We start from the raw sequence: 24,238 nt of genomic DNA, 5'->3' as shown, positions 1-24,238 counted from the left end.
GCTCAAGAGTCTCTTATGTTTTGCACAAAAGGCATTTCTAGTCCCCAACCTCCAGGATGAGGATGAAGGTAATACCCAGAGCACACTTGTGGCAGTTCTTCAAGCCACCAATAGATGGCGATCGTGACCATTTCGCAAACTTGTGGGCAGCCCCTTCTTCAAGTACTTAAAAAGAATTCTCTAACAGGATTGCTTCTCTGCTGTTAGGTCCGCTGGGATGATTCAAATACTCTGATCCTGGCCACCCCAGGCGTTAGAACTAGACCCACTGTATCCTGGGTCTGGTTGACCTAGATGACCTTTCCTCCTCCGGCTCAGCCCTACAGTCGGCTTCCCTCCCCAAGCACCATGCTGCTCACCAGCTTGAGCTGTCTCCCTTGGGCTCAACTAGAGGTGGACCCAGACATTCACAGGTCCAGAGCTTGAGATGCAACCAGGGGTCCGGAGCCCAAAGGGTAGTTCAGACTAGAATAAGTCAGGACCCTCATCACCTGTGCCCCGGGGAGGGGATAGAACCAGGTAGAAAGACAGGACATCTCTGACTCTAGCCCAGGGCCTCAGCTTTATTGAGAAGCAGTGCCCACATGGCTCTTCTGGAATTCATACTCCCTGGAAGAGGTCGATAGATCCAGTGCCCCCTCCCGACCACGGTCAGCTGACATGGAACTTGGTATGGTGACACCTGGCGATGCTTCCCCTTATTGCCCAGGAGTGAGGGAAGCAGCTCTTTCAAGGACTCCCTGGGATCCGTGCCAGCAAGGTCTAAGGGAAGGTGGCTGAGGGGATGGGAAACAAGGAGGCAGAGGGGCGAGGACCAAGAAGATGGGCAGAAATGGGCAGGAGGTTGGGATGGGAGGGTCTATCTTGCAGCGCAAGGAGAGAAGTCTGCCCTTGGCTCTTGCCTGGCCTCCCGTTAGCAGCATCAATTGTCGTCTTTAACATATTGTCTAAATTGAACTATCAATACAATCATAGGGCTGCCCTGACTTAAATGTTCATCCTGCTATTTCTGCATGTGTCTTATTCGAACTAAACACGAGGGAATTAACTTTGTGATTCAGGAATCAATTTCCTAGACCAATTAATTATGCCCTATGACCACTTGCATATCCAAAAGTTGATTCCTGAGCACGTCCACGAGCTGTGAGCACACAGCGCAGGGGTCTGTCCCAGTGTCCTAGATAAGCTGGTGCCCATGGGGACACTGTCAGAGAGTAGGGACACCTGAGGCTCCAGGTGCAGGCAGGCCGGGGAACTCTTCATCCTCCAGGCTAACACTGGGACCCAAGTCAAGAACTTACCTCTTCCCACTCTCAAATAGCCCAGAATGTTTGTAACCCTACTTGGACATCCCTCTTTTCTTCAGACTCTTGAGAGTTTCACAAAACAAAAGTCTCCCAGGTGTTTTTAAGCCTCACAGAGACCCTAAAGCCAAAGAGGAATAAAGCAGATACTTCTGATTCCAGACCAAGGAAAGGCACTAACATTTGCCTGTAACTTGGTCTTTCCTTCATCACTATTTCCCTCGCAAAACGCAGACCCAGTTCACGTGGGGATGGTCCCCATGCTCTTCCATGCTCAGCCTGCTGACATCCTGGGTGTTTTCTCTGTGTCTCTCTGTAGCAGCCCCTTGAAACACCTGCATTCCACCAACTCTAGGAGATGTCCTGGGAGGCCACACTGCAGATGAGAAGAACCAGGTTTTGGATCTTCCTGTTGAGTCCTCACATGGATCTTCCTGAATGAGGTCCTCGTGTGCAGGCTTGGGGTTGAAGAAGTCAGTTGCCACAGGGTCAGATACACACGTGTGTCCGTGAGGGTTCTCTGGACAAACAGAACCAGTAGGAGAAGCATGCCTGTGAAGAGTTCATTAACGGAAGAGGCTCCCACGGTGATGGGAGCTGAGGAGCACCCAGGAGAGCGGGTGGTGAAATCCATTCTGAGTTCAAGGGCCTGCGAGCCCGGAGTACAGAGGGTGGGAAGAGATGGACGTCCCAGCTGAAGCCATCAGGCAGCAAAGGGCGAATTCCTCCTTCCTCTGCTGGTCATCCACTTCTACTCAGACCCTCAACAGATTGGACTGGATGAGGCCCACCCACCCCAGAGAGGGCACCTACCTCACTGAGTCCACGGATTCAAATGCTCATGTCATCCAGAAACGTGCTCCCAGACACACCCAAGATCATCTTCCATCTGAGCAGTCCGTGGACAGTTAACTCATACCGTGAATCATCACACCGCAGACTCAAACCTGAAGTCAAATTTCTGTTGTAATTGCTCTGTGCACCTGGTGGGTCTTCCAACTTCTCAACTCAGCCACGAGTTGCAGAAACTCAAGTTTTTACAAAAGGAAGATGCAATGGGAAGTGAAGGAGAGCTGGAAGAGAAGGTGGTGGGCTGAGAAGACTGAAGAAACCCTGAGTCCCTGTCAAGTTTCTCAAATTGTGTTACAATGGCCACCAGCTGCCTGACAAACCCTCTCATTCTGCAGACCCTCTCCTGGGTCTGGAGATGGTGTTTCTCCCTCTTGCTGGTTGCTGGCCACTCTCTGCCTGCCAGCATCATGGTCTTTGGGAAAGGCACTTGAGCCGTCAAACCAGAGGAATCTGCATTCCATCCTGATATCATCACTCAAGATACGCTTCTGCTTAGGTTATTGGTGCCTGAGCTTTAGGCAGGGTAACTAGTTGCGGGGAAGATTATGGAAACTGTTTGCTGTGTGACAGAAAACCAATGAACATCTATACCCCCCACCCAAATCAAGCAAAGTTTCAGAGGTATACTTTCGTGTTTTGATGTTTGGTTTTTAAAAATCTTTTATTGGCGTGTCACAGGGGAACTGGAAATTGCACAAATATAAATACATAGATATCTGATATTTTTAGGAATCAAATCCTTTCACAGCCTCCACTTGGACCAGATACCCTCATCCCTGGACAGGGGTCCTCTATATTGTGTCAGGGTGGGTGTGTGATCCCCAGATATGGCAGAAACAATGGCACATGACCTCCAAGGATAAATCATAAATATGATGTGCCTTGCTCTTCTTGGATTACTCTCTGTGGGAGAAGCTGGATGCCCCATCATGCAGACACTCGAGCAGTTGTATTGGGTGAGGAGCTAAGGACTCCTGCTTACCCAAAGTGGACACGTCATCTCTGAAGCAGATCCTTCTGGCCAGTCCAGCCTTCCAATGAGTATAGCCTGGTCAACATCTTGACCACAATGTTGTGAAAGAGACACGCTGAGCCACAACCACCCAGATAAGACACTCTTATTAGATTTGTGACTTTCAGGAAGTGTGAGATAATGAATATTTATTGTTCCAGCCACCAAGTTTTGGGGAATTTGTTATACCACCATAGATATTGCATCTCGTTGGACCACAGTTGTCTAGGGCCATGTCTGCAGCCAATTTTGTGTTTATTCATTCACTCAATCACTCATTCACTCCTTCTGTGAACAGTTATCAGAAGCCGACCATTGGTCACAAAGTGCAGTTGGGCACTGGCTTCTTGTGTGATGAATGAAGCAGACCCAGAATGCTGCTATGATATGAGCTCTATCCCAGTGGGGGAGATTCACAGAACCACCCAAGGAAACTTACGTACAAGCTTTGGTGAACGATGGAGGAATCAAACACGGGTTTGTGATTGAGACAACAGCGTGACCCTAGGAAGAGTGATCGGGGAAGCCTTTCTAAGGGAGTAGGTCCAAGGTGAAATCTATAACGTAAGATGGAAGAAGCAGTGAGAAAAGGTGGAAAGAGGATCCAAGGAGAGGGACAAACAGATGCTAAGTCCCTGGGGATGGGTGGGCTCTGTGGCTAGAGCATTGAGCACATTGGCAAAGGGGAGCAAGATAGAAATGCAGAACCCAGCAGTGGCTGGGCCACAGACCATGTAAACCAAGCAAGGGCAGAGACTGGGTGGGGAATTGTAGTGTTGGGACAAAGAGTGTACTGGCTACTCCTGAGTATTATTGAAGAGCTCTCTTGGTAATGAGTGGAAGGACGGAGGACAAGGCACGAGGGGACTGGGAGGAATAGGGATGTCACCATTGTCCTGAGAGGAGAGAGGATTGCTGTAATGCCAGGAGGAAGAGAGGCTATGGGAGATGGAGATGCTAGAAGAAATATTAATGGGGAGGGGCAGAGAGACGAATATTTGGTAACGGATCTGACTGCAATAACTCTGGGAATATTGTGGCCTTAGATTGGGATAAGATAGTGTGGGGGAGGAGCAGATCTGGGCAGAGAGTGTTTAGGGGGAAATCGATAGATGTGATTGAGCATGACAAGCTTGAGGAGTTGGCATAACCCAGGCAAGATGTTGGGTCCTGCACCATGACCTGCCTCCCTACCATTTCCAGTGTAAACTCACACCAAACCCATCATGTCATGAGAATTAGCCACCCTGAGTTAGGACAGACCCACCTCCCCACCTCCCGGCAAGGACCATCCCCCAACTCTACACCTTGTAGAGGCCCCTGGTCATCATGTGAACCCAAAATGGACACCGGCAGTCAGTGCTTTGTCAGACCACCCTCTTGATACACAACGGCCCTTTGTACCACTGGATGGAGAGGAGAAGCCCAGTCTCAGCATCACATGTCCCCAACGTACCACCAGCTCCTTAAATCTCCGGACTTTCTTGTCTGTTGTCAGTCCTCTGCCCCGAGAGTCACAGTAGAGTGGACTTTGCAAAGAAGAAAGAGTCAAAGTGAGGTGCGCACGGGGTTGGTGATGGCCGTTCCATGTCCATTTTTCAGAACAGGAAAACACACAGGAAGGAAGAAAGTCTGGGGATTTGTACCCTGGTTAGAAACCCAGCACCCAGTTGGAATCTTTGAAGGCATCAGAGGTCACAGTTCCAACTTGTGTGGCCAAGGTGAGCAGGGGTCGCATGGGGACTGTGGCTGCTCAGAGCTGCAGGCTGGGGGCTCCTAACACCACTGTGGTCACCACTGATGCCTGAGAGGATGGGCAGTTGGGAGCTCCACCCCAGACATGATCTCTCCTGACCAAAAGGAAATGACATGTCATAGGGGTGGGGACATTCCCCAGAGGAAATGCTCACAGTGTTGCTCCACTGTAAGGGGCACGTATGGATGGTGAGAGGAGCAGATATTGGCTGCGGAAGGGGTCGGCAATCCCAGTCCAGTCCTGGACCAGGAGCTGTCTTGTCATCGGGATTGAGTGGGTCTGGGGCACCAGGTCCAGGATTCTGCCTCAGCCCTTTCTGCTTCTGTCCCGCAGTTTCCTGCACCCCAACCAGCTTGAGTCGGCGTGGAAGAAGATTGTGAGAACAAGCACAGGCAGGACGAGGAAGCAAAGCGGCCCCGGAAAGCAGAAGTGGGCCCTGCAGAGAGGACCCTCTGTGAGGAGGCTTGAAATTGTCCCCCGCCAGGAGCCTGGCATTGCTGTGGGTGACGTCTGTGCTGCAGACATGACCCCAGAGGACGGGAGGCCGTGGCTGCCTGCAGCGCTGCTCCTTCTGCAGTTCCCAGGTGAGCGGGGCTGAGCTGGGCAGGGAAGTCTGCCCTGAGTGGGAAGGAGGGAGACAGGGGGACGAGGGTGTGAGGCAGCCCAAGGGGAGGAGGAGGATGTGGGTGGGAGGACGGAGAGCAGAGAAGATTCTCAGATCGACCAGCACTTCCTCAGCAGTGACCAGGAGGATTCAGTGCATCAGCGGGTGAGTCGTGTCCTCTGTGCCAGAAAGAGCGGCCCTGACAAGAGGGGAGGCCAGTGACCAGCATTACTGTAGAGTCACAGTCAGAAATGATGTCTCCGTGCATCACACACACACACACACATGCACACACACCAAGGACACACTCTCCTTGTGCCACGCTGTGAGTAGGGAGCTACAGCCATTCCCTCTGGTCTCAGGAAAGGCCTGTCTCCTGCCAAGGCCTCCTCCAGACCCTGAGGGCCCTTCAGGGACTCAACAGTCAACTTGACCTCAGATCCCCTTGACCCAGGCCAATGTGGTAAGGGGTCACACTCGGCTGTGTTTTCCAGGTTGTTGGTCTCTGCGTGTCCCCATCTCCGTGATGGGCACCGTGGGGGGATCCGTGAGCGTGAAATGTCAGTACGAGGAGGAATTCAGAGAGAATGCCAAGTACTGGTGCAGGAGCCCATGTGTGTGGACTATGGTAAAGACCAAAAGGGCAGACAGAGAAGTGAGGAAGGGCCGTGTGTCCATCAGGGACCATCCTGCAAACCTCACCTTCACAGTGACCTTGTAGAGCCTCACAGAGGATGATGCCGGGACATACCAGTGCGGGATCGATACATCAGTCCTCCAAGGATATTTGCTCGACCTCACCTTCCCAGTTGTGTTGTCTGTGGATCCAGGTGAGCTGTGCACACCCCTGCCCCCACACCAGCACCAGGGCTGCCTGAGACTGGGACTGATCATCCCGACCCCAGCAGGAACGCGGGGGGACGTGGGGTAGAACAGCGGGGTGAGGATGCAGTGGGTGACGCAGGACACCAGGGGTGTGTCCATGGTTGTGCGTATGCGTAGGCGTGTTGTGTCTGTGTGTATGTCCATGTGTGTCTAGGTCTGTGTGCAGGTGTTGTGTTGTTTGTACACTCACACAAGCACATGCACACCTCTGGCTGACCTCCGCGTGCCCCGCCCTGACACACTCTCACACCTAAAGCTCTCCCAGCGTGGGCCGTGCGAATGGCCCTAGTCTGGGGACAACTGTCTGCCTTCCTGTCCTGCCAAGGGTCCTGTCCTCGCTGAAGGTGTCCTGAGCCTCTTCCTGGACGTCTCTCTGTCCTCCCAATAGGGAACGGGACCTTAGGGCACTGGTTCCTCTCCCTTACTGGCTGCCCAGGACCCCGGGGCTCTAACAGGACATCACTGTGTCCTGGATGGCTCCTGAGCACCAGCCTCACAGCTGTAATCCTGGGAGTCTGCAACAACCTCGACAGGGGCCCAAGAAGGAGCCCCAGACCATGATGTGGGGCTTCTGTGAGCATTTGGGGAACAGCCTGCCCCTCCCCCCTGACCCTCCCCAGCCTCCTCTGGCAACTTGTCCCAGGAAACCCAGAAAAAAACCTGAAAGCTCCCCCCAGACAAAGGAGAAAAATGGGTTCTCAGGTCCTATGGCCCCAAACATATTTCCATGTGCTGCAAAGAATTCTTCCTTTCTAGAGCCCTGATTTTGTTTCCTGAGAACCTCCTGGAGTTCATCCTTCTAAGTGTTTAGGTTTCTACCTTGTGTTCTTATTTCTCATGTCCCTGATTCCCCTGTGGTGTTGTCCTTCTTGTAACTCTTCATCTCTCTCACATGGGGCATTACCCTTCCAGGCCCCTTGTGGGTTCCTATTTAACAGTGAGGAGCTGAGTGTCCTCGGACACCACCGCCTGGAAGAGAAAGACCATTGTTCAGCTGGTCTCAGAACAGGGAACTTTCTGTGTAGTGCCCTGGGTCTGTGTCTGTCTCACTAGATCTTTCTTTCTGTCTATCCTTCTGTCCTGTGGCCACCCATGTTCACAGTTCTGGCTGAGAGTTCGGGGCCTGAGTGCACTGAGCGCAGGACCCATCATTCAGTGTGCACTCTGCTGAGCGCCCTGTTTCATGGTCCTCACTCCAGACATCAGCCCTGCCTGAGGACCCGGCCCCCGGCCCCAGCTTTGGATCAATCTCTACAGAGGAAACTCAGCCCATCCTCTGCCAGGGGAAACCAGGGGTAGGGTGCCTGAGCCCAGAGCCCTGAGCTCCTTCCACACACTGTCCCATGCTCTGTTGGGAGGATGTTCTGCCTCTGAAATTCCCCACCTGGCCAAGGTGCACCTGCAGAGGGGACCAGGGAGCCTGAAGTTCGAGGCAGGACTAGGTGTGGCTGTGGGCAGATGTGGCGCCCAGACACCTGTCGAAATGGCCTGAGGGACCAGGACTATGTGAGTCGGAGGCAACAGGTGACAGAGAATGGGAGACCCTGGGGGAGGACAGCAGGACTGACTTGTGCTCTCCCCCCCGCAGCCAGCACTGCAACCCCCAGCTCTGTGAGGCCCCCCAGTGCTCCAGGTCTTCACAGGACACTGCCAGCTCCCACATGGGACACTGCGACCCAGCAGGAGTCCTCCACTTCCAGCCAACATCCTGGGTAAGGGACTAGCAGCTGGAGACCTTTGACACCTGGGTGATTTCTGGGGAACATGGAGGACAGAGCTGTGTGGGTGTGACTGTCGTGGCCTCCGTCCTGCTTTATTTACCAATTCCACACCTAACGGTGGAAGTCCTACCATGTGCCGGGGCGCACTTCTAGAGACACAACCCTGGGCCACCGAGACACAGTCCTGCTCTGAAAAAGCTGGGAAATTCACACAGTGGACAACTCAACCTGAGAACAGATGGGTCAGGGAGAGCATGTGCAGCAGAGTGATGGGGGTGGGAATGCCCTTCCATACACAATGATCAGGGAGTCCTGGCCAGTGAGAGGACATTTCCCTGGAGACCTGTAGGATTGGGGGAGCCGGCACTCAGGTATCTGCAGAAATCCGGCTCCAGGAAAAGGGAAGACAAGTGCCAGTGTTGTGCAAAGGGGGCCTTCAGGACGTCGCCCAGGCCAGGTGCTCTGGGGTCCCCTGGGCTCTCTTCCCTGCTCCCTCCCAGGCCCTCACTGGAGAGTCATCCTATTGCAGACCAGGCCACAGAGGGAGAGGAGAGGTGAGTGGGGTCATTCATTCCCTCCATCATTAACCTCTGAATCTCAAGGCTAAGGTTTGGAGGGACCACACAGGTGCCAGATGGACCCTGGGACTAAAGCAAACACTTCATTCCCTCCTGGGAACTACTGGTTATGGGAGAGCAGACATTAGACAAGCAACCCAGCACTGATTTCTAGTCCGTAGACAGGGTCACTGCCCATGGGGAGGGATTCGATAGAACTTTTTTCCTGGGCCAGGTCCTGCCTGCTTCCTGGGGTCTCCTAATGTCACTCCAATAGCCAGGCCTTCTCCATGTCCACATCATGTCTCAAGGGCAATTGTTAGCCTGAAGGTCACAGAAGTGGTCTAATGATGGGGTGTCCCAGGACATGGACCAACGTGGACCTGATTTCCTTCTGGACTCCTGGGGCCTCAGGACATGAGCACAGGGACAGAAGGAAAGTGGAGGGTACCAGGGCATTTCCCTGAAGATGGGGCTCACTGCCTGTCACCGTGTCCCCCACAGGTCCCTACTGAGCAGCATCTACTTTCCTCTCCTTCCTGGTCTTCCTGGAGGTGCCCCTGGTCCTGAACATGCTTAGTGCTATCCTCTGAGGGAACAGGCCTCAGAGGGGATCTGATGGGAGGGGGCATCAGCCTGATAAAGCCAGTAACACCAACTGCCCATTAATTCATAGGAAGATGGTGTGCGTGGGAAGACAGTGGGCATGATGAAGGGAATCCAGATTCACTGAAAACAAATGACAAAGAGTCTGTTTGGGTTTGGATTTCCTCAAATCAGATGGAGAGACAAGGACTTAGGTGCAATTAGTTTATGGAATGGGGATCCCAGGAAGCAGAGGAAGGGATCAAGGAGGTGGGTAAAGCCAATGAAGTGTGCTTTGATGGAGGAGCTATCACAGGGCAGCTGGGCTCCGTCACTGGGCATCCTCGGATGTGCTGTGTAGGATGCCCCCCAGTCTGTCCCGCCGAGCCATGAGGAAGCTGAGGCAGTGATCAACATCCATCTGTCCTCATGATGGAGAAGATGGTGGGGCTTCCTGTTTCTCAGAGAAAATGAGGGAAGTCCCCTGATCTAGAGAGAGTACTGTAGGCAAAGAGCCTTCTTATATTCTCACAGAGAGATGAGGGAAGGCCCCTCATCCGGAGAAAGAGTATGGCAGGCAGACGGGCCCTCCTGGGGACATGGATTCTGTGCCATATGCGGCGCGTTGTGCTCAGCAAGCTGAGCTCTCCTATAGCTAAAGAGAGTCCTCAGGCAAAGAGGTGAGGAGCTGGAGGGGGAAACCACTGGCCGGTCCAAGACTGTCCACAGCTGGCCCGGCGTTCAAATGGGGAAAGAGGATATGAGCCAGGGTGCCAAGTGGGTGTGCAAGAGGGTCCCAGTGTGACCTTGGTGAGGACCTCAGCCAAACCACAGGCTGAGAGCCAGGCGAGGGTCTGGCGAGGTGGAGAGCTTCTAGAAAGGTCCCGTGTGGGGAGGGGACACAGCACTTGTGAGGAGCTGGCATGGGGACAGTTACTAGGATGGGCAGGTGAGGGGACTGGCCATGAGCTGAGCTTGGGGTGCTCACTCCTGGACGCTGATGGAGGTTATTGAGCAGTTTCAGCAGAAGAGCTTCTCCAACAATCATATTGAAGTTGAGTCCAGACTAGTTGAGAGAGGAGAGCTTTTATAAGGGAGCATTTCGCCCTCAAAATCTGTCCCCGCAGGAGGAAGTGAGTATTGAGGGTTGTGGGTTCAGAGAGCTGTTTCTGGGAGCCAGAGCCTCCTGGGTGTCCTCTTCTCCCTTTTTCTCCATTCCTCACCACCACATCCTCATGTGTCTGCTGTGTCCTGATGCTCAAGGTTAAGTCTTGACGGGACGACAGGAGACTGGGGCCCTCGGTGCTGGTCCATGCAGCCTTGAGGCTGATATTGATTTCTGAGGCCACAGGACTTGAGCACAAAGGCAGGTGGGGGCAGAGCCTGGGCCTCGTGTCCAGGAGGAAACTCCTGCCAGTCACCGTGTCCCTCCTACAGGTCCCTGCTCGGCAGCGTCCACTTCCTGCTCCTCATTCTGCTGAAGGTGCCCCTGTTTCTGATGATGCTCAGTGCCGTGCTCTGGGTCAACAGGCCTCAGTGGGCAATTTGTGGGCACCAGAGTCAGCCTGATGAAGACAACCTTCAGCCTTCTTTGCCCATCCATATCCTGTCCAGGGACAACACCACTTAGACTAGAAGAGGAAGAACTTCTGGCCCCAGACCTGTCTCCTCTCCCCTTATTGCCAAAAACTGGTAACAAACAAATCATTCAATACTTGAAGAAGCAATGAGATCCATCACACACACAAGTCGATGTGCGTGGCGTTTTGCTGGGGAGAATGGGGGAGGGACGCCCTAGGACTCCTAACTCTCGAGCAGAGAGCACCAAGCACAGCCCAGGTGACCAGAGAGCCCGAGGTGAGGGAAGGCCTGCTTTTCAATGACCTTGTCCTCTTGAGAACGCCCAGTGCAGGCTCTCAACGCAACATTCCTTCCTTTCTACAACCACTCACCAAATATTCACCAAGAACCCCTGTGGCACCACACTTATTTCTAGGTGCTGGGAAGAAAGCAATCAACAAAACAAGGCCTTTCTATGCTAATGGGTGCTTTTGAAAACTCAATAAAGAATATTGTTTTATAAGAAGAAGTGTCATAAGGAGGAATGGATGAGAGTTCAATGAATGGGGTGACAGAGGACAGGAGTAGACTCTTTCATTATGATGATGATGATGAGGATGATGATGATGGTTCAGTTAACCACTGTAGAGCAAGCACATCATTAGTTTTCGCTGTAATGCTCAGTGACTCCTTAGTTGCATAGAGCACCCAGTGCTCATCACAACGCGTGCCCTCGTTAATACCCACCACACAGCTACTCCATTCCCCCACCCACATTCCCTCGAAAACCCTAGGTTTGTTTCCCAGAATCCATATTCTCTCATGATTTGTCTCCTGTTGGGTGAGAGCCTCAGGCAGTTGAGGGAGGGAAGGTAGAAGGTCTGAACAAAGGCAAAGCTCAGGCCAGGGGAGGGTCCTGAGAGGCCAGTGGGCGGGACTCTGGGGGTAAGGTAGATGGATAGGCAAGGCAAGCAGATGGAATCCAGCAAAGAATTATGCACCGTGATGGAGTGAGGTTTGTTCCAGGTAGAGAAGGCTGGTTCAACGTTGAAAACTGAATCACTGTAATCCACCATACCAAAGTAAGGAGGAGAAAAATCACAGGATCATATCAAATGATGCTGGAAAAGTGTATGACCAACTCTAATACCCACTCATGATCAAAAAGAAACATAAAAATATGAGTATTTTCAAGAAGGAATCTCTTAACTTTAAGAAGGAATAAGAAGGCATTTCCTCGACTTGATGAAGATCATCTAAAGGAAAAATACAGCTGACATTATTGTTAGTGATCAAAAACTGAGTTTTCCCTGTAAGATCCTGAGCAAGGCAGAGATGCCCACTCTCACCATATAGTCATCTTAGCCATGGCAATTCTGGCCATTGCAGTAGGTCAGATAAAGAAATAAGGGCATGGAGAATGGAGAAGAAGAATAAAGCTGACCCTGTTTGCAGATGACATAATTGTCTATGTAGAAAATCTCAAGCAATCTACCACACCTCACAGAACTAAGAGGTGAGTTCAGCAGGTCATGGGATACAAGATGAACACACATCAGTCAATCACATGTCCATATACTAACAAGTGAACTTATGGAAACCTGAAATAACATGCATTCCATTTACACTTACTCCAAAGAAAATGAAATGATTAGGTACAAGCATAACCAAATATGTCCTGGATATGGATGCCCCAAATGACAAAAGGCTGATGTCGGAAATCAAAGAAAATGTATATAATTTAAAGGCCTTTCTCCGTAAACCTGAGCTCTCATCTATCTGTCTGAAAACCAAATATCCTTTCTTCCATGGGGTTCCAGAATTTCCATGAGCTCTGGCCCTCTATCTGGAAGGATCTGGAGGGATCATGACAGGCCTTGATACTCGACTACAAAAGACAGTTCTGTTTTTTAGCTTTTGAACTTAAGTTCAGTTCATTAACATATACTGTATTTGAGATTCAGAGGTAGGAGTTAGTAAGTCATCAGTCTTACATCACACCCAGGTCTCATTACATCACGTGCCCTCCGTAATGTCCATCACCCAGTTACCCCATCCCCCCAACCCACCTCGTTCAGCAAACCTCAGTTTGTTTCCTATGCTCAAGAGTCTCTTATGTTTTGCACAAAAGGCATTTCTAGTCCCCAACCTCCAGGATGAGGATGAAGGTAATACCCAGAGCACACTTGTGGCAGTTCTTCAAGCCACCAATAGATGGCGATCGTGACCATTTCGCAAACTTGTGGGCAGCCCCTTCTTCAAGTACTTAAAAAGAATTCTCTAACAGGATTGCTTCTCTGCTGTTAGGTCCGCTGGGATGATTCAAATACTCTGATCCTGGCCACCCCAGGCGTTAGAACTAGACCCACTGTATCCTGGGTCTGGTTGACCTAGATGACCTTTCCTCCTCCGGCTCAGCCCTACAGTCGGCTTCCCTCCGCAAGCACCATGCTGCTCACCAGCTTGAGCTGTCTCCCTTGGGCTCAACTAGAGGTGGACCCAGACATTCACAGGTCCAGAGCTCGAGATGCAACCAGGGGTCCGGAGCCCAAAGGGTAGTTCAGACTAGAATAAGTCAGGACCCTCATCACCTGTGCCCCGGGGAGGGTATAGAACCAGGTAGAAAGACAGGACATCTCTGACTCTAGCCCAGGGCCTCAGCTTTATTGAGAAGCAGTGCCCACATGGCTCTTCTGAAATTCATACTCCCTGGAAGAGGTCGATAGATCCAGTGCCCCCTCCCGACCACGGTCAGCTGACATGGAACTTGGTATGGTGACACCTGGCGATGCTTCCCCTTATTGCCCAGGAGTGAGGGAAGCAGCTCTTTCAAGGACTCCCTGGGATCCGTGCCAGCAAGGTCTAAGGGAAGGTGGCTGAGGGGATGGGAAACAAGGAGGCAGAGGGGCGAGGACCAAGAAGATGGGCAGAAATGGGCAGGAGGTTGGGATGGGAGGGTCTATCTTGCAGCGCAAGGAGAGAAGTCTGCCCTTGGCTCTTGCCTGGCCTCCCGTTAGCAGCATCAATTGTCGTCTTTAACATATTGTCTAAATTGAACTATCAATACAATCATAGGGCTGCCCTGACTTAAATGTTCATCCTGCTATTTCTGCATGTGTCTTATTCGAACTAAACACGAGGGAATTAACTTTGTGATTCAGGAATCAATTTCCTAGACCAATTAATTATGCCCTATGACCACTTGCATATCCAAAAGTTGATTCCTGAGCACGTCCACGAGCTGTGAGCACACAGAGCAGGGGTCTGTCCCAGTGTCCTAGATAAGCTGGTGCCCATGGGGACACTGTCAGAGAGTAGGGACACCTGAGGCTCCAGGTGCAGGCAGGCCGGGGAACTCTTCATCCTCCAGGCTAACACTGGGACCCAAGTCAAGAACTTACCTCTTCCCACTCTCAAATAGCCCAGAATGTTTGTAACCCTACTTGGACATCCCTCTTTTCTTCAGACTCTTGAGAGTTTCACAAAACAAAAGTCTCCCAGGTGTTTTTAAGCCTCACAGAGACCCTAAAGCCAAAGAGGAATAAAGCAGATACTTCTGATTCCAGACCAAGGAAAGGCACTAACATTTGCCTGTAACTTGGTCTTTCCTTCATCACTATTTCCCTCGCAAAACGCAGACCCAGTTCACGTGGGGATGGTCCCCATGCTCTTCCATGCTCAGCCTGCTGACATCCTGGCTGTTTTCTCTGTGTCTCTCTGTAGCAGCCCCTTGAAACACCTGCATTCCACCAACTCTAGGAGATGTCCTGGGAGGTCACGCTGCGGGTGAGAGGAACTGATGAGGTTTTGCATCTTCCTGTTGAGTCCTCACATGGATCTTCCTGAATGAGGTCCTCGTGTGCAGGCTTGGGGTTGAAGAAGTCAGTTGCCACAGGGTCAGATACACACGTGTGTCCGTGAGGGTTCTCTGGACAAACAGAACCAGTAGGAGAAGCATGCCTGTGAAGAGTTCATTAACGGAAGAGGCTCCCACGGTGATGGGAGCTGAGGAGCACCCAGGAGAGCTGGTGGTGAAATCCATTCTGAGTTCAAGGGCCTGCGAGCCCGGAGTACAGAGGGTGGGAAGAGATGGACGTCCCAGCTGAAGCCATCAGGCAGCAAAGGGCGAATTCCTCCTTCCTCTGCTGGTCATCCACTTCTACTCAGACCCTCAACAGATTGGACTGGATGAGGCCCACCCACCCCAGAGAGGGCACCTACTTCACTGAGTCCACGGATTCAAATGCTCCTCTCCTCCAGAAACGTGCTCCCAGACACACCCAAGATCATCTTCCATCTGAGCAGTCCGTGGACAGTTAACCCATACCGTGAATCATCACACCGCAGACTCAAACCTGAAGTCAAATTTCTGTTGTAATTGCTCTGTGCACCTGGTGGGTCTTCCAACTTCTCCGCTCAGCCACGAGCTGCAGAAACTCAAGTTTTTAAAAAAGGAAGATGCAATGGGAAGTGAAAGAGAGAAGGAAGAAGAAGGTGGTGGGTTGAGACGACTGAAGAAACCCTGAGTCCCTGTCAAGTTTCTCAAATTGTGTTACAATGGCCACCAGCTGCCTGACAAACCCTCTCATTCTGCAGACCCTCTCCTGGGTCTGGAGATGGTGCTTCTCCCTCTTGCTGGTTGCTGGCCACTCTCTGCCTGCCAGCATCATGGTCTTTGGGAAAGGCACTTGAGCCGTCAAACCAGAGGAATCTGCATTCCATCCTGATATCATCACTCAAGATATGCTTCTGCTTAGGTTATTGGTGCCTGAGATTTAGGCAGGGTAACTAGTTGTGGGGAAGATTATGGAAACACTTTTCTGTGTGACAGAAAACCAATGAACATCTATACCCCCCACCCAAATCAAGCAAAGTTTCAGAGGTATACTTTCGTGTTTTGATGTTTGGTTTTTAAAAATCTTTTATTGGCGTGTCACAGGGAAACTGGAAATTGCACAAATATAAATACATAGATATCTGATATTTTTAGGAATCAAATCCTTTCACAGCCTCCACTTGGACCAGATACCCACATCCCTGGACAGGGGTCCTCTGTATTGTGTCAGGGTGGGTGTGTGATCCCCAGATATGGCAGAAACAATGGCACACGACCTCCAAGGATAAATCATAAATATGATGTGCCTTGCTCTTCTTGGATTACTCTCTGTGGGAGAAACTGGATGCCCCACCATGCAGACACTCGAGCAGTTGTATTGGGTGAGGAGCTAAGGACTCCTGCTTACCCAAAGTGGACACGTCACCTCTGAAGCAGATCCTTCTGGCCAGTCCAGCCTTCCAATGAGTATAGCCTGGTCAACATCTTGACCACAATGTTGTGAAAGAGACACGCTGAGCCACAACCACCCAGATAAGACACTCTTATTAGATTTGTGACTTTCAGGAAGTGTGAGATAATGAATATTTATTGTTCCAGCCACCAAGTTTTGGGGAATTTGTTATACCACCATAGATATTGCATCTCGTTGGACCACAGTTGTCTAGGGCCATGTCTGCAGCCAATTTTGTGTTTATTCATTCACTCAATCACTCATTCACTCCTTCTGTGAACAGTTATCAGAAGCCGACCATTGGTCACAAAGTGCAGTTGGGCACTGGCTTCTTGTGTGATGAATGAAGCAGACCCAGAATGCTGCTATGATATGAGCTCTATCCCAGTGGGGGAGATTCACAGAACCACGCAAGGAAACTTACGTACAAGGTTTGGTGAACGATGGAGGAATCAAACACGGGTTTGTGATTGAGACAACAGCGTGACCCTAGGAAGAGTGATCGGGGAAGCCTTTCTAAGGGAGTAGGTCCAAGGTGAAATCTATAACGTAAGATGGAAGAAGCAGTGAGAAAAGGTGGAAAGAGGATCCAAGGAGAGGGACAAACAGATGCTAAGTCCCTGGGGATGGGTGGGCTCTGTGGCTAGAGCATTGAGCACATTGGCAAAGGGGAGCAAGATAGAAATGCAGAACCCAGCAGTGGCTGGGCCACAGACCATGTAAACCAAGCAAGGGCAGAGACTGGGTGGGGAATTGTAGTGTTGGGACAAAGAGTGTACTGGCTACTCCTGAGTATTATTGAAGAGCTCTCTTGGTAATGAGTGGAAGGACGGAGGACAAGGCACGAGGGGACTGGGAGGAATAGGGATGTCACCATTGTCCTGAGAGGAGAGAGGATTGCTGTAATGCCAGGAGGAAGAGAGGCTATGGGAGATGGAGATGCTAGAAGAAATATTAATGGGGAGGGGCAGAGAGACGAATATTTGGTAACGGATCTGACTGCAATAACTCTGGGAATATTGTGGCCTTAGATTGGGATAAGATAGTGTGGGGGAGGAGCAGATCTGGGCAGAGAGTGTTTAGGGGGAAATCGATAGATGTGATTGAGCATGACAAGCTTGAGGAGTTGGCATAACCCAGGCAAGATGTTGGGTCCTGCACCATGACCTGCCTCCCTACCATTTCCAGTGTAAACTCACACCAAACCCATCATGTCATGAGAATTAGCCACCCTGAGTTAGGACAGACCCACCTCCCCACCTCCCGGCAAGGACCATCCCCCAACTCTACACCTTGTAGAGGCCCCTGGTCATCATGTGAACCCAAAATGGACACCGGCAGTCAGTGCTTTGTCAGACCACCCTCTTGATACACAACGGCCCTTTGTACCACTGGATGGAGAGGAGAAGCCCAGTCTCAGCATCACATGTCCCCAACGTACCACCAGCTCCTTAAATCTCCGGACTTTCTTGTCTGTTGTCAGTCCTCTGCCCCGAGAGTCACAGTAGAGTGGACTTTGCAAAGAAGAAAGAGTCAAAGTGAGGTGCGCACGGGGTTGGTGATGGCCGTTCCATGTCCATTTTTCAGAACAGGAAAACACACAGGAAGGAAGAAAGTCTGGGGATTTGTACCCTGGTTAGAAACCCAGCACCCAGTTGGAATCTTTGAAGGCATCAGAGGTCACAGTTCCAACTTGTGTGGCCAAGGTGAGCAGGGGTCCCATGGGGACTGTGGCTGCTCAGAGCTGCAGGCTGGGGGGTCCTAACACCACTGTGGTCACCACTGATGCCTGAGAGGATGGGCAGTTGGGAGCTCCACCCCAGACATGATCTCTCCTGACCAAAAGGAAATGACATGTCATAGGGGTGGGGACATTCCCCAGAGGAAATGCTCACAGTGTTGCTCCACTGTAAGGGGCACGTATGGATGGTGAGAGGAGCAGATATTGGCTGCGGAAGGGGTCGGCAATCCCAGTCCAGTCCTGGACCAGGAGCTGTCTTGTCATCGGGATTGAGTGGGTCTGGGGCACCAGGTCCAGGATTCTGCCTCAGCCCTTTCTGCTTCTGTCCCGCAGTTTCCTGCACCCCAACCAGCTTGAGTCGGCGTGGAAGAAGATTGTGAGAACAAGCACAGGCAGGACGAGGAAGCAAAGCGGCCCCAGAAAGCAGAAGTGGGCCCTGCAGAGAGGACCCTCTGTGAGGAGGCTTGAAATTGTCCCCCGCCAGGAGCCTGGCATTGCTGTGGGTGACGTCTGTGCTGCAGACATGACCCCAGAGGACGGGAGGCCGTGGCTGCCTGCAGCGCTGCTCCTTCTGCAGTTCCCAGGTGAGCGGGGCTGAGCTGGGCAGGGAAGTCTGCCCTGAGTGGGAAGGAGGGAGACAGGGGGACGAGGGTGTGAGGCAGCCCAAGGGGAGGAGGAGGATGTGGGTGGGAGGACGGAGAGCAGAGAAGATTCTCAGATCAACCAGCACTTCCTCAGCAGTGACCAGGAGGATTCAGTGCATCAGCGGGTGAGTCGTGTCCTCTGTGCCAGAAAGAGCGGCCCTGACAAGAGGGGAGGCCAGTGACCAGCATTACTGTAGAGTCACAGTCAGAAATGATGTCTCCGTGCATCACACACACACACACACACATGCACACACACCAAGGACACACTCTCCTTGTGCCACGCTGTGAGTAGGGAGCTACAGCCATTCCCTCTGGTCTCAGGAAAGGCCTGTCTCCTGCCAAGGCCTCCTCCAGACCCTGAGGGCCCTTCAGGGACTCAACAGTCAACTTGACCTCAGATCCCCTTGACCCAGGCCAATGTGGTAAGGGGTCACACTCGGCTGTGTTTTCCAGGTTGTTGGTCTCTGCGTGTCCCCATCTCCGTGATGGGCACCGTGGGGGGATCCGTGAGCGTGCAATGTCAGTACGAGGAGGAATTCAGAGAGAATGCCAAGTACTGGTGCAGGAGCCCATGTGTGTGGACTATGGTAAAGACCAAAAGGGCAGACAGAGAAGTGAGGAAGGGCCGTGTGTCCATCAGGGACCATCCTGCAAACCTCACCTTCACAGTGACCTTGGAGAGCCTCACAGAGGATGATGCCGGGACATACCAGTGCGGGATCGATACATCAGTCCACCAAGGATATTTGCTTGACCTCACCTTCCCAGTTGTGTTGTCTGTGACCCCAGGTGAGCTGTGCACATCCCTGCCCCCACACCAGCACCAGGGCTGCCTGAGACTGGGACTGATCACCCCGACCCCAGCAGGAACGCGGGGGGACGTGGGGTAGAACAGCGGGGTGAGGATGCAGTGGGTGACGCAGGACACCAGGGGTGTGTCCATGGTTGTGCGTATGCGTATGCGTGTTGTGTCTGTGTGTATGTCCATGTGTGTCTAGGTCTGTGTGCAGGTGTTGTGTTGTTTGTACACTCACACAAGCACATGCACACCTCTGGCTGACCTCCACGTGCCCTGCCCTGACACACTCTCACACCTAAAGCTCTCCCAGCGTGGGCCGTGCGAATGGCCCTAGTCTGGGGACAACTGTCTGCCTTCCTGTCCTGCCAAGGGTCCTGTCCTCGCTGAAGGTGTCCTGAGCCTCTTCCTGGACGTCTCTCTGTCCTCCCAATAGGGAACGGGACCTTAGGGCACTGGTTCCTCTCCCTTACTGGCTGCCCAGGACCCCGGGGCTCTAACAGGACATCACTGTGTCCTGGATGGCTCCTGAGCACCAGCCTCACAGCTGTGATCCTGGGAGTCTGCAACAACCTCGACAGGGGCCCAAGAAGGAGCCCCAGACCATGATGTGGGGCTTCTGTGAGCATTTGGGGAACAGCCTGCCCCTCCCCCCTGACCCTCCCCAGCCTCCTCTGGCAACTTGTCCCAGGAAACCCAGAAAAAAACCTGAAAGCTCCCCCCAGACAAAGGAGAAAAATGGGTTCTCAGGTCCTATGGCCCCAAACATATTTCCATGTGCTGCAAAGAATTCTTCCTTTCTAGAGCCCTGATTTTGTTTCCTGAGAACCTCCTGGAGTTCATCCTTCTAAGTGTTTAGGTTTCTACCTTGTGTTCTTATTTCTCATGTCCCTGATTCCCCTGTGATGTTGTCCTTCTTGTAACTCTTCATCTCTCTCACACGGGGCATTTCCCTTCCAGGCCCCTTGTGGGTTCCTATTTAACAGTGAGGAGCTGAGTGTCCTCGGACACCACCGCCTGGAAGAGAAAGACCATTGTTCAGCTGGTCTCAGAACAGGGAGCTTTCTGTGTGGTGCCCTGGGTCTGTGTCTGTCTCACTAGATCTTTCTTTCTGTCTATCCTTCTGTCTGTGTGGTGCCCTGGGTCTGTGTCTGTCTCACTAGATCTTTCTTTCTGTCTATCCTTCTGTCCTGTGGCCACCCATGTTCACAGTTCTGGCTGAGAGTTCGGGGCCTGAGTGCACTGAGCGCAGGACCCATCATTCAGTGTGCACTCTGCTGAGCGCCCTGTTTCATGGTCCTCACTCCAGACATCAGCCCTGCCTGAGGACCCGGCCTCCGGCCCCAGCTCTGGATCAGTCTCTACAGAGGAAAGCTCAACCCATCCTCTGCCAGGGGAAACAAGGGGCGGGGTGTCTGAACCCAGAGCCCGAGCTCCTTCCACACACTGTCCCATGACCTGCTGGGAGGATGCTCTGCCTCTGAAATCGCACACCTGGCCCGGGTGCACCTGTAGAGGGGGCCAGGGAGGCTGGAGTTCCAGGCAGGCCTGGGTGTGGCTGTGGGCAGAGGTGGAGCCTGGACCTGTCCAGATGTCCTGAGCGACCAGGATGATGTGAGTCGGAGCCACACATCTGCCAGAGAGTGGGAGAGCCCGGGGTGGGGGGGCAGCAGGACTGACTTGTGCTCTCCCCCCCACAGCCAGCACTGCAACCCCCAGCTCTGTGAGGCCCCCCAGCACTCCAGGTCTTCACGGGACACTGCCAGCCCCCACATGGGACACTGCGACCCAGCAGGAGTCCTCCACTTCCAGCCAACATCCTGGGTAATGGGCTAGCAGCTGGAGACCTTTGACACCTGGGTGATTTCTGGGGAACACGGAGGACAGAGCTGTGTGGGTGTGACAGTTGTGGCCTCCGTCCTGCTTTATTTACCAATTCCACACCTAACGGTGGAAGTCCAACCGTGTGCTGGGTGCCCTTCTAGAGACACAGCCCTGGGCCACCGAGACACAGTCCTGCTCTGAAAAAGCTGGGAAATTCACACAGTGGACAACTCAACCTGAGAACAGATGGGTCAGGGAGAGCATGTGTGGGGAGAGATGGGGGAGGGAATGCTCTTCAATACACAATGATCAGGGAGTCCTGGCCAGTGAGAGGACATTTCCCTGGAGACCTGTCGGTTTGGGGGAGCCGGCACTCAGGTATCTGCAGAAATCGGGCTCTGGGGACAGGGAAGACAAGTGCCAGTGTTGTGCAAAGGGGGCCTTTAGGACATAGGCCAGGCCAGCTGCTCTGGGGGTCCCTGAGCTCTCTTCCCTGCTCCCTTCCAGGACATCACTAGAGAGTCATCCTATTGAAGACCAGGCCTCAGAGGGAGAGGAGAGGTGAGTGGGGTCATTCATTCCCTCCATCATTAACCTCTGAATCTCAAGGCTAAGGTTTGGAGGGACCACACAGGTGCCAGATGGACCCTGGGACTAAAGCAAACACTCCATTCCCTCCTGGGAACTACTGGTTATGGGAGAGCAGACATTAGACAAGCAACCCAGCACTGATTTCTAGTCCATAGACAGGGTCACTGCCCATGGGGAGGGATTTGATAGAACTTTTTTCCTGGGCCAGGTCCTGCCTGCTTCCTGGGGTCTCCTAATGTCACTCCAATAGCCAGGCCTTCTCCATGTCCACATCATGTCTCAAGGGCAATTGTTAGCCTGAAGGTCACAGAAGTGGTCTGATGATGGGACTGTCCCAGGCATGGACCAACCTGGACGTGATTTCCTTCTGGACTGCTGGGGCCTCAGGACATGGGCACAGGGACAGAAGGAAAGTGGAGGGTACCAGGGCATTTCCCTGAAGATGGGGCTCACTGCCTTTCACCGTGTCCCCCACAGGTCCCTACTGAGCAGCATCTACTTTCCTTCCTGGAGGTGCCCCTGGTCCTGAGCATGCTCAGTGCTATCCTCTGAGGGAACAGGCCTCAGAGGAGATCTGATGGGAGGGGGCATCAGCCTGATAAAGCCAGTAACACCAACTGCCCATTAATTCATAGGAAGATGGTGTGCGTGGGAAGACAGTGGGCATGATGAAGGGAATCCAGATTCACTGAAAACAGATGACAAAGAGCCTGTTTGGGTTTGGATTTCCTCAAATCAGATGGAGAGACAAGGACTTAGGTGCAATTAGTTTATGGAATGGTGATCCCAGGAAGCAGAGGGAGGGATCAAGGAGGTGGGTGAAGCCAATGAAGTGTGCTTTGATGGAGGAGCTATCACAGGGCAGCTGGGCTCCGTCACTGGGCATCCTCGGATGTGCTGTGTAGGATGCCCCCCAGTCTGTCCCAGGATGCCGAGCCATGAGGAAGCTGAGGCAGTGATCAACATCCATCTGTCCTCATGGTGGAGAAAATGGTGGGGCTTCCTGTTTCTCAGAGAAAATGAGGGAAGTCCCCTGATCTAGAGAGAGTACTGTAGGCAAAGAGCCTTCTTATATTCTCACAGAGAGATGAGGGAAGGCCCCTCATCTGGAGAAAGAGTATGGCAGGCAGACGGGCCCTCCTGGGGACATGGATTCTGTGCCATATGTGGCGCGTTGTGCTCAGCAAGCTGAGCTCTCCTATAGCTAAAGAGAGTCCTCAGGCAAAGAGGTGAGGAGCTGGAGGGGGAAACCACTGGCCGGTCCAAGACTGTCCACAGCTGGCCCGGAGTTCAAATGGGGAAAGAGGATATGAGCCAGGGTGCCAAGTGGGTGTGCAAGAGGGTCCCAGTGTGACCTTGGAGAGGACCTCAGCCAAACCACAGGCTGAGAGCCAGGCAAGGGTCTGGCGAGGTGGAGAGCTTCTAGAAAGGTCCCGTGTGGGGAGGGGACACAGCACTTGTGAGGAGCTGGCATAGGGACAGTTACTAGGATGGGCAGGTGAGGGGATTGGCCATGAGCTGAGCTTGGGGTGCTCACTCCTGGACGCTGATGGACGTTATTGAGCAGTTTCAGCAGAAGAGCTTCTCCAACGATCATATTGAAGCTGAGTCCAGACTAGTTGAGAGAGGAGAGCTTTTATAAGGGAGCATTTCGCCCTCAAAATCTGCCCCCGCAGGAGCAAGTGAGTATTGAGGGTTGTGGGTTCAGAGAGCTGTTTCTGGGAGCCAGAGCCTCCTGGGTGTCCTCTTCTCCCTTTTTCTCCATTCCTCACCACCACATCCTCATGTGTCTGCTGTGTCCTGATGCTCAAGGTCAAGTCTTGACGGGACGACAGGAGACTGGGGCCCTCGGTGCTGGTCCATGCAGCCTTGAGGCTGATATTGATTTCTGAGGCCACAGGACTTGATCACAAAGGCAGGTGGGGGCAGAGCCTGGGCCTCGTGTCCAGGAGGAAACTCCTGCCAGTCACCGTGTCCCTCCTACAGGTCCCTGCTCAGCAGCGTCCACTTCCTGCTCCTCATTCTGCTGAAGGTGCCCCTGTTTCTGATGATGCTCAGTGCCGTGCTCTGGGTCAACAGGCCTCAGTGGGCAATTTGTGGGCACCAGAGTCAGCCTGATGAAGACAAGTTTCAGCCCTCCTTGCCCATCCATATCCTGTCCAGAGACAACACCACTTAGACTAGAAGAGGAAGAACTTCTGGCTCCAGACCTGTCTCCTCTCCCCTTATTGCCAAAACCTGGTAACAAACAAATCATTCAATACTTGAAGAAGCAATGAGATCCATCACACACACAAGTCGATGTGCGTGGCGTTTTGCTGGGGAGAATGGGGGAGGGACGCCCTAGGACTCCTAACTCTCGAGCAGAGAGCACCAAGCACAGCCCAGGTGACCACAGAGCCCGAGGTGAGGGAAGACCTGCTTTTCAATGACCTTGTCCTCTTGAGAACCCCCAGTGCAGGCTCTCAACGCAACGTTCCTTCCTTTCTACAACCACTCACCAAATATTCACCAA

The 24,238-nt window shown here is 52.6% G+C and overlaps 1 protein-coding gene and 1 pseudogene across 1 annotated transcript; both read left to right on the top strand.

Annotated features, from left to right (window-relative positions):
- The first annotated feature begins 5,370 nt into the window (after positions 1-5,370).
- On the top strand, positions 5,371-11,142 carry LOC123929339 (annotated as a pseudogene).
- A 6,911-nt stretch (positions 11,143-18,053) lies between these two features.
- Positions 18,054-24,175, top strand: LOC123929337 (CMRF35-like molecule 6). Its single transcript, XM_045984883.1, has 5 exons — positions 18,054-18,449; positions 18,966-19,301; positions 21,009-21,132; positions 21,640-21,693; positions 23,710-24,175. Exons 1-5 carry the CDS (start codon positions 18,389-18,391, stop codon positions 23,900-23,902), a joined length of 768 nt encoding a protein of 255 aa, XP_045840839.1. The 5' UTR covers positions 18,054-18,388; the 3' UTR covers positions 23,903-24,175.
- Positions 24,176-24,238: the final 63 nt, after the last annotated feature.

The sequence above is a fragment of the Meles meles genome, chromosome 18, assembly GCF_922984935.1.
Source record: "Meles meles chromosome 18, mMelMel3.1 paternal haplotype, whole genome shotgun sequence".
In the NCBI taxonomy this organism is placed as follows: domain Eukaryota; kingdom Metazoa; phylum Chordata; class Mammalia; order Carnivora; family Mustelidae; genus Meles; species Meles meles.
The sequence above is the reverse complement of the archived record's forward strand: the minus strand, read 5'-3'. Positions and strand labels throughout refer to the sequence as shown.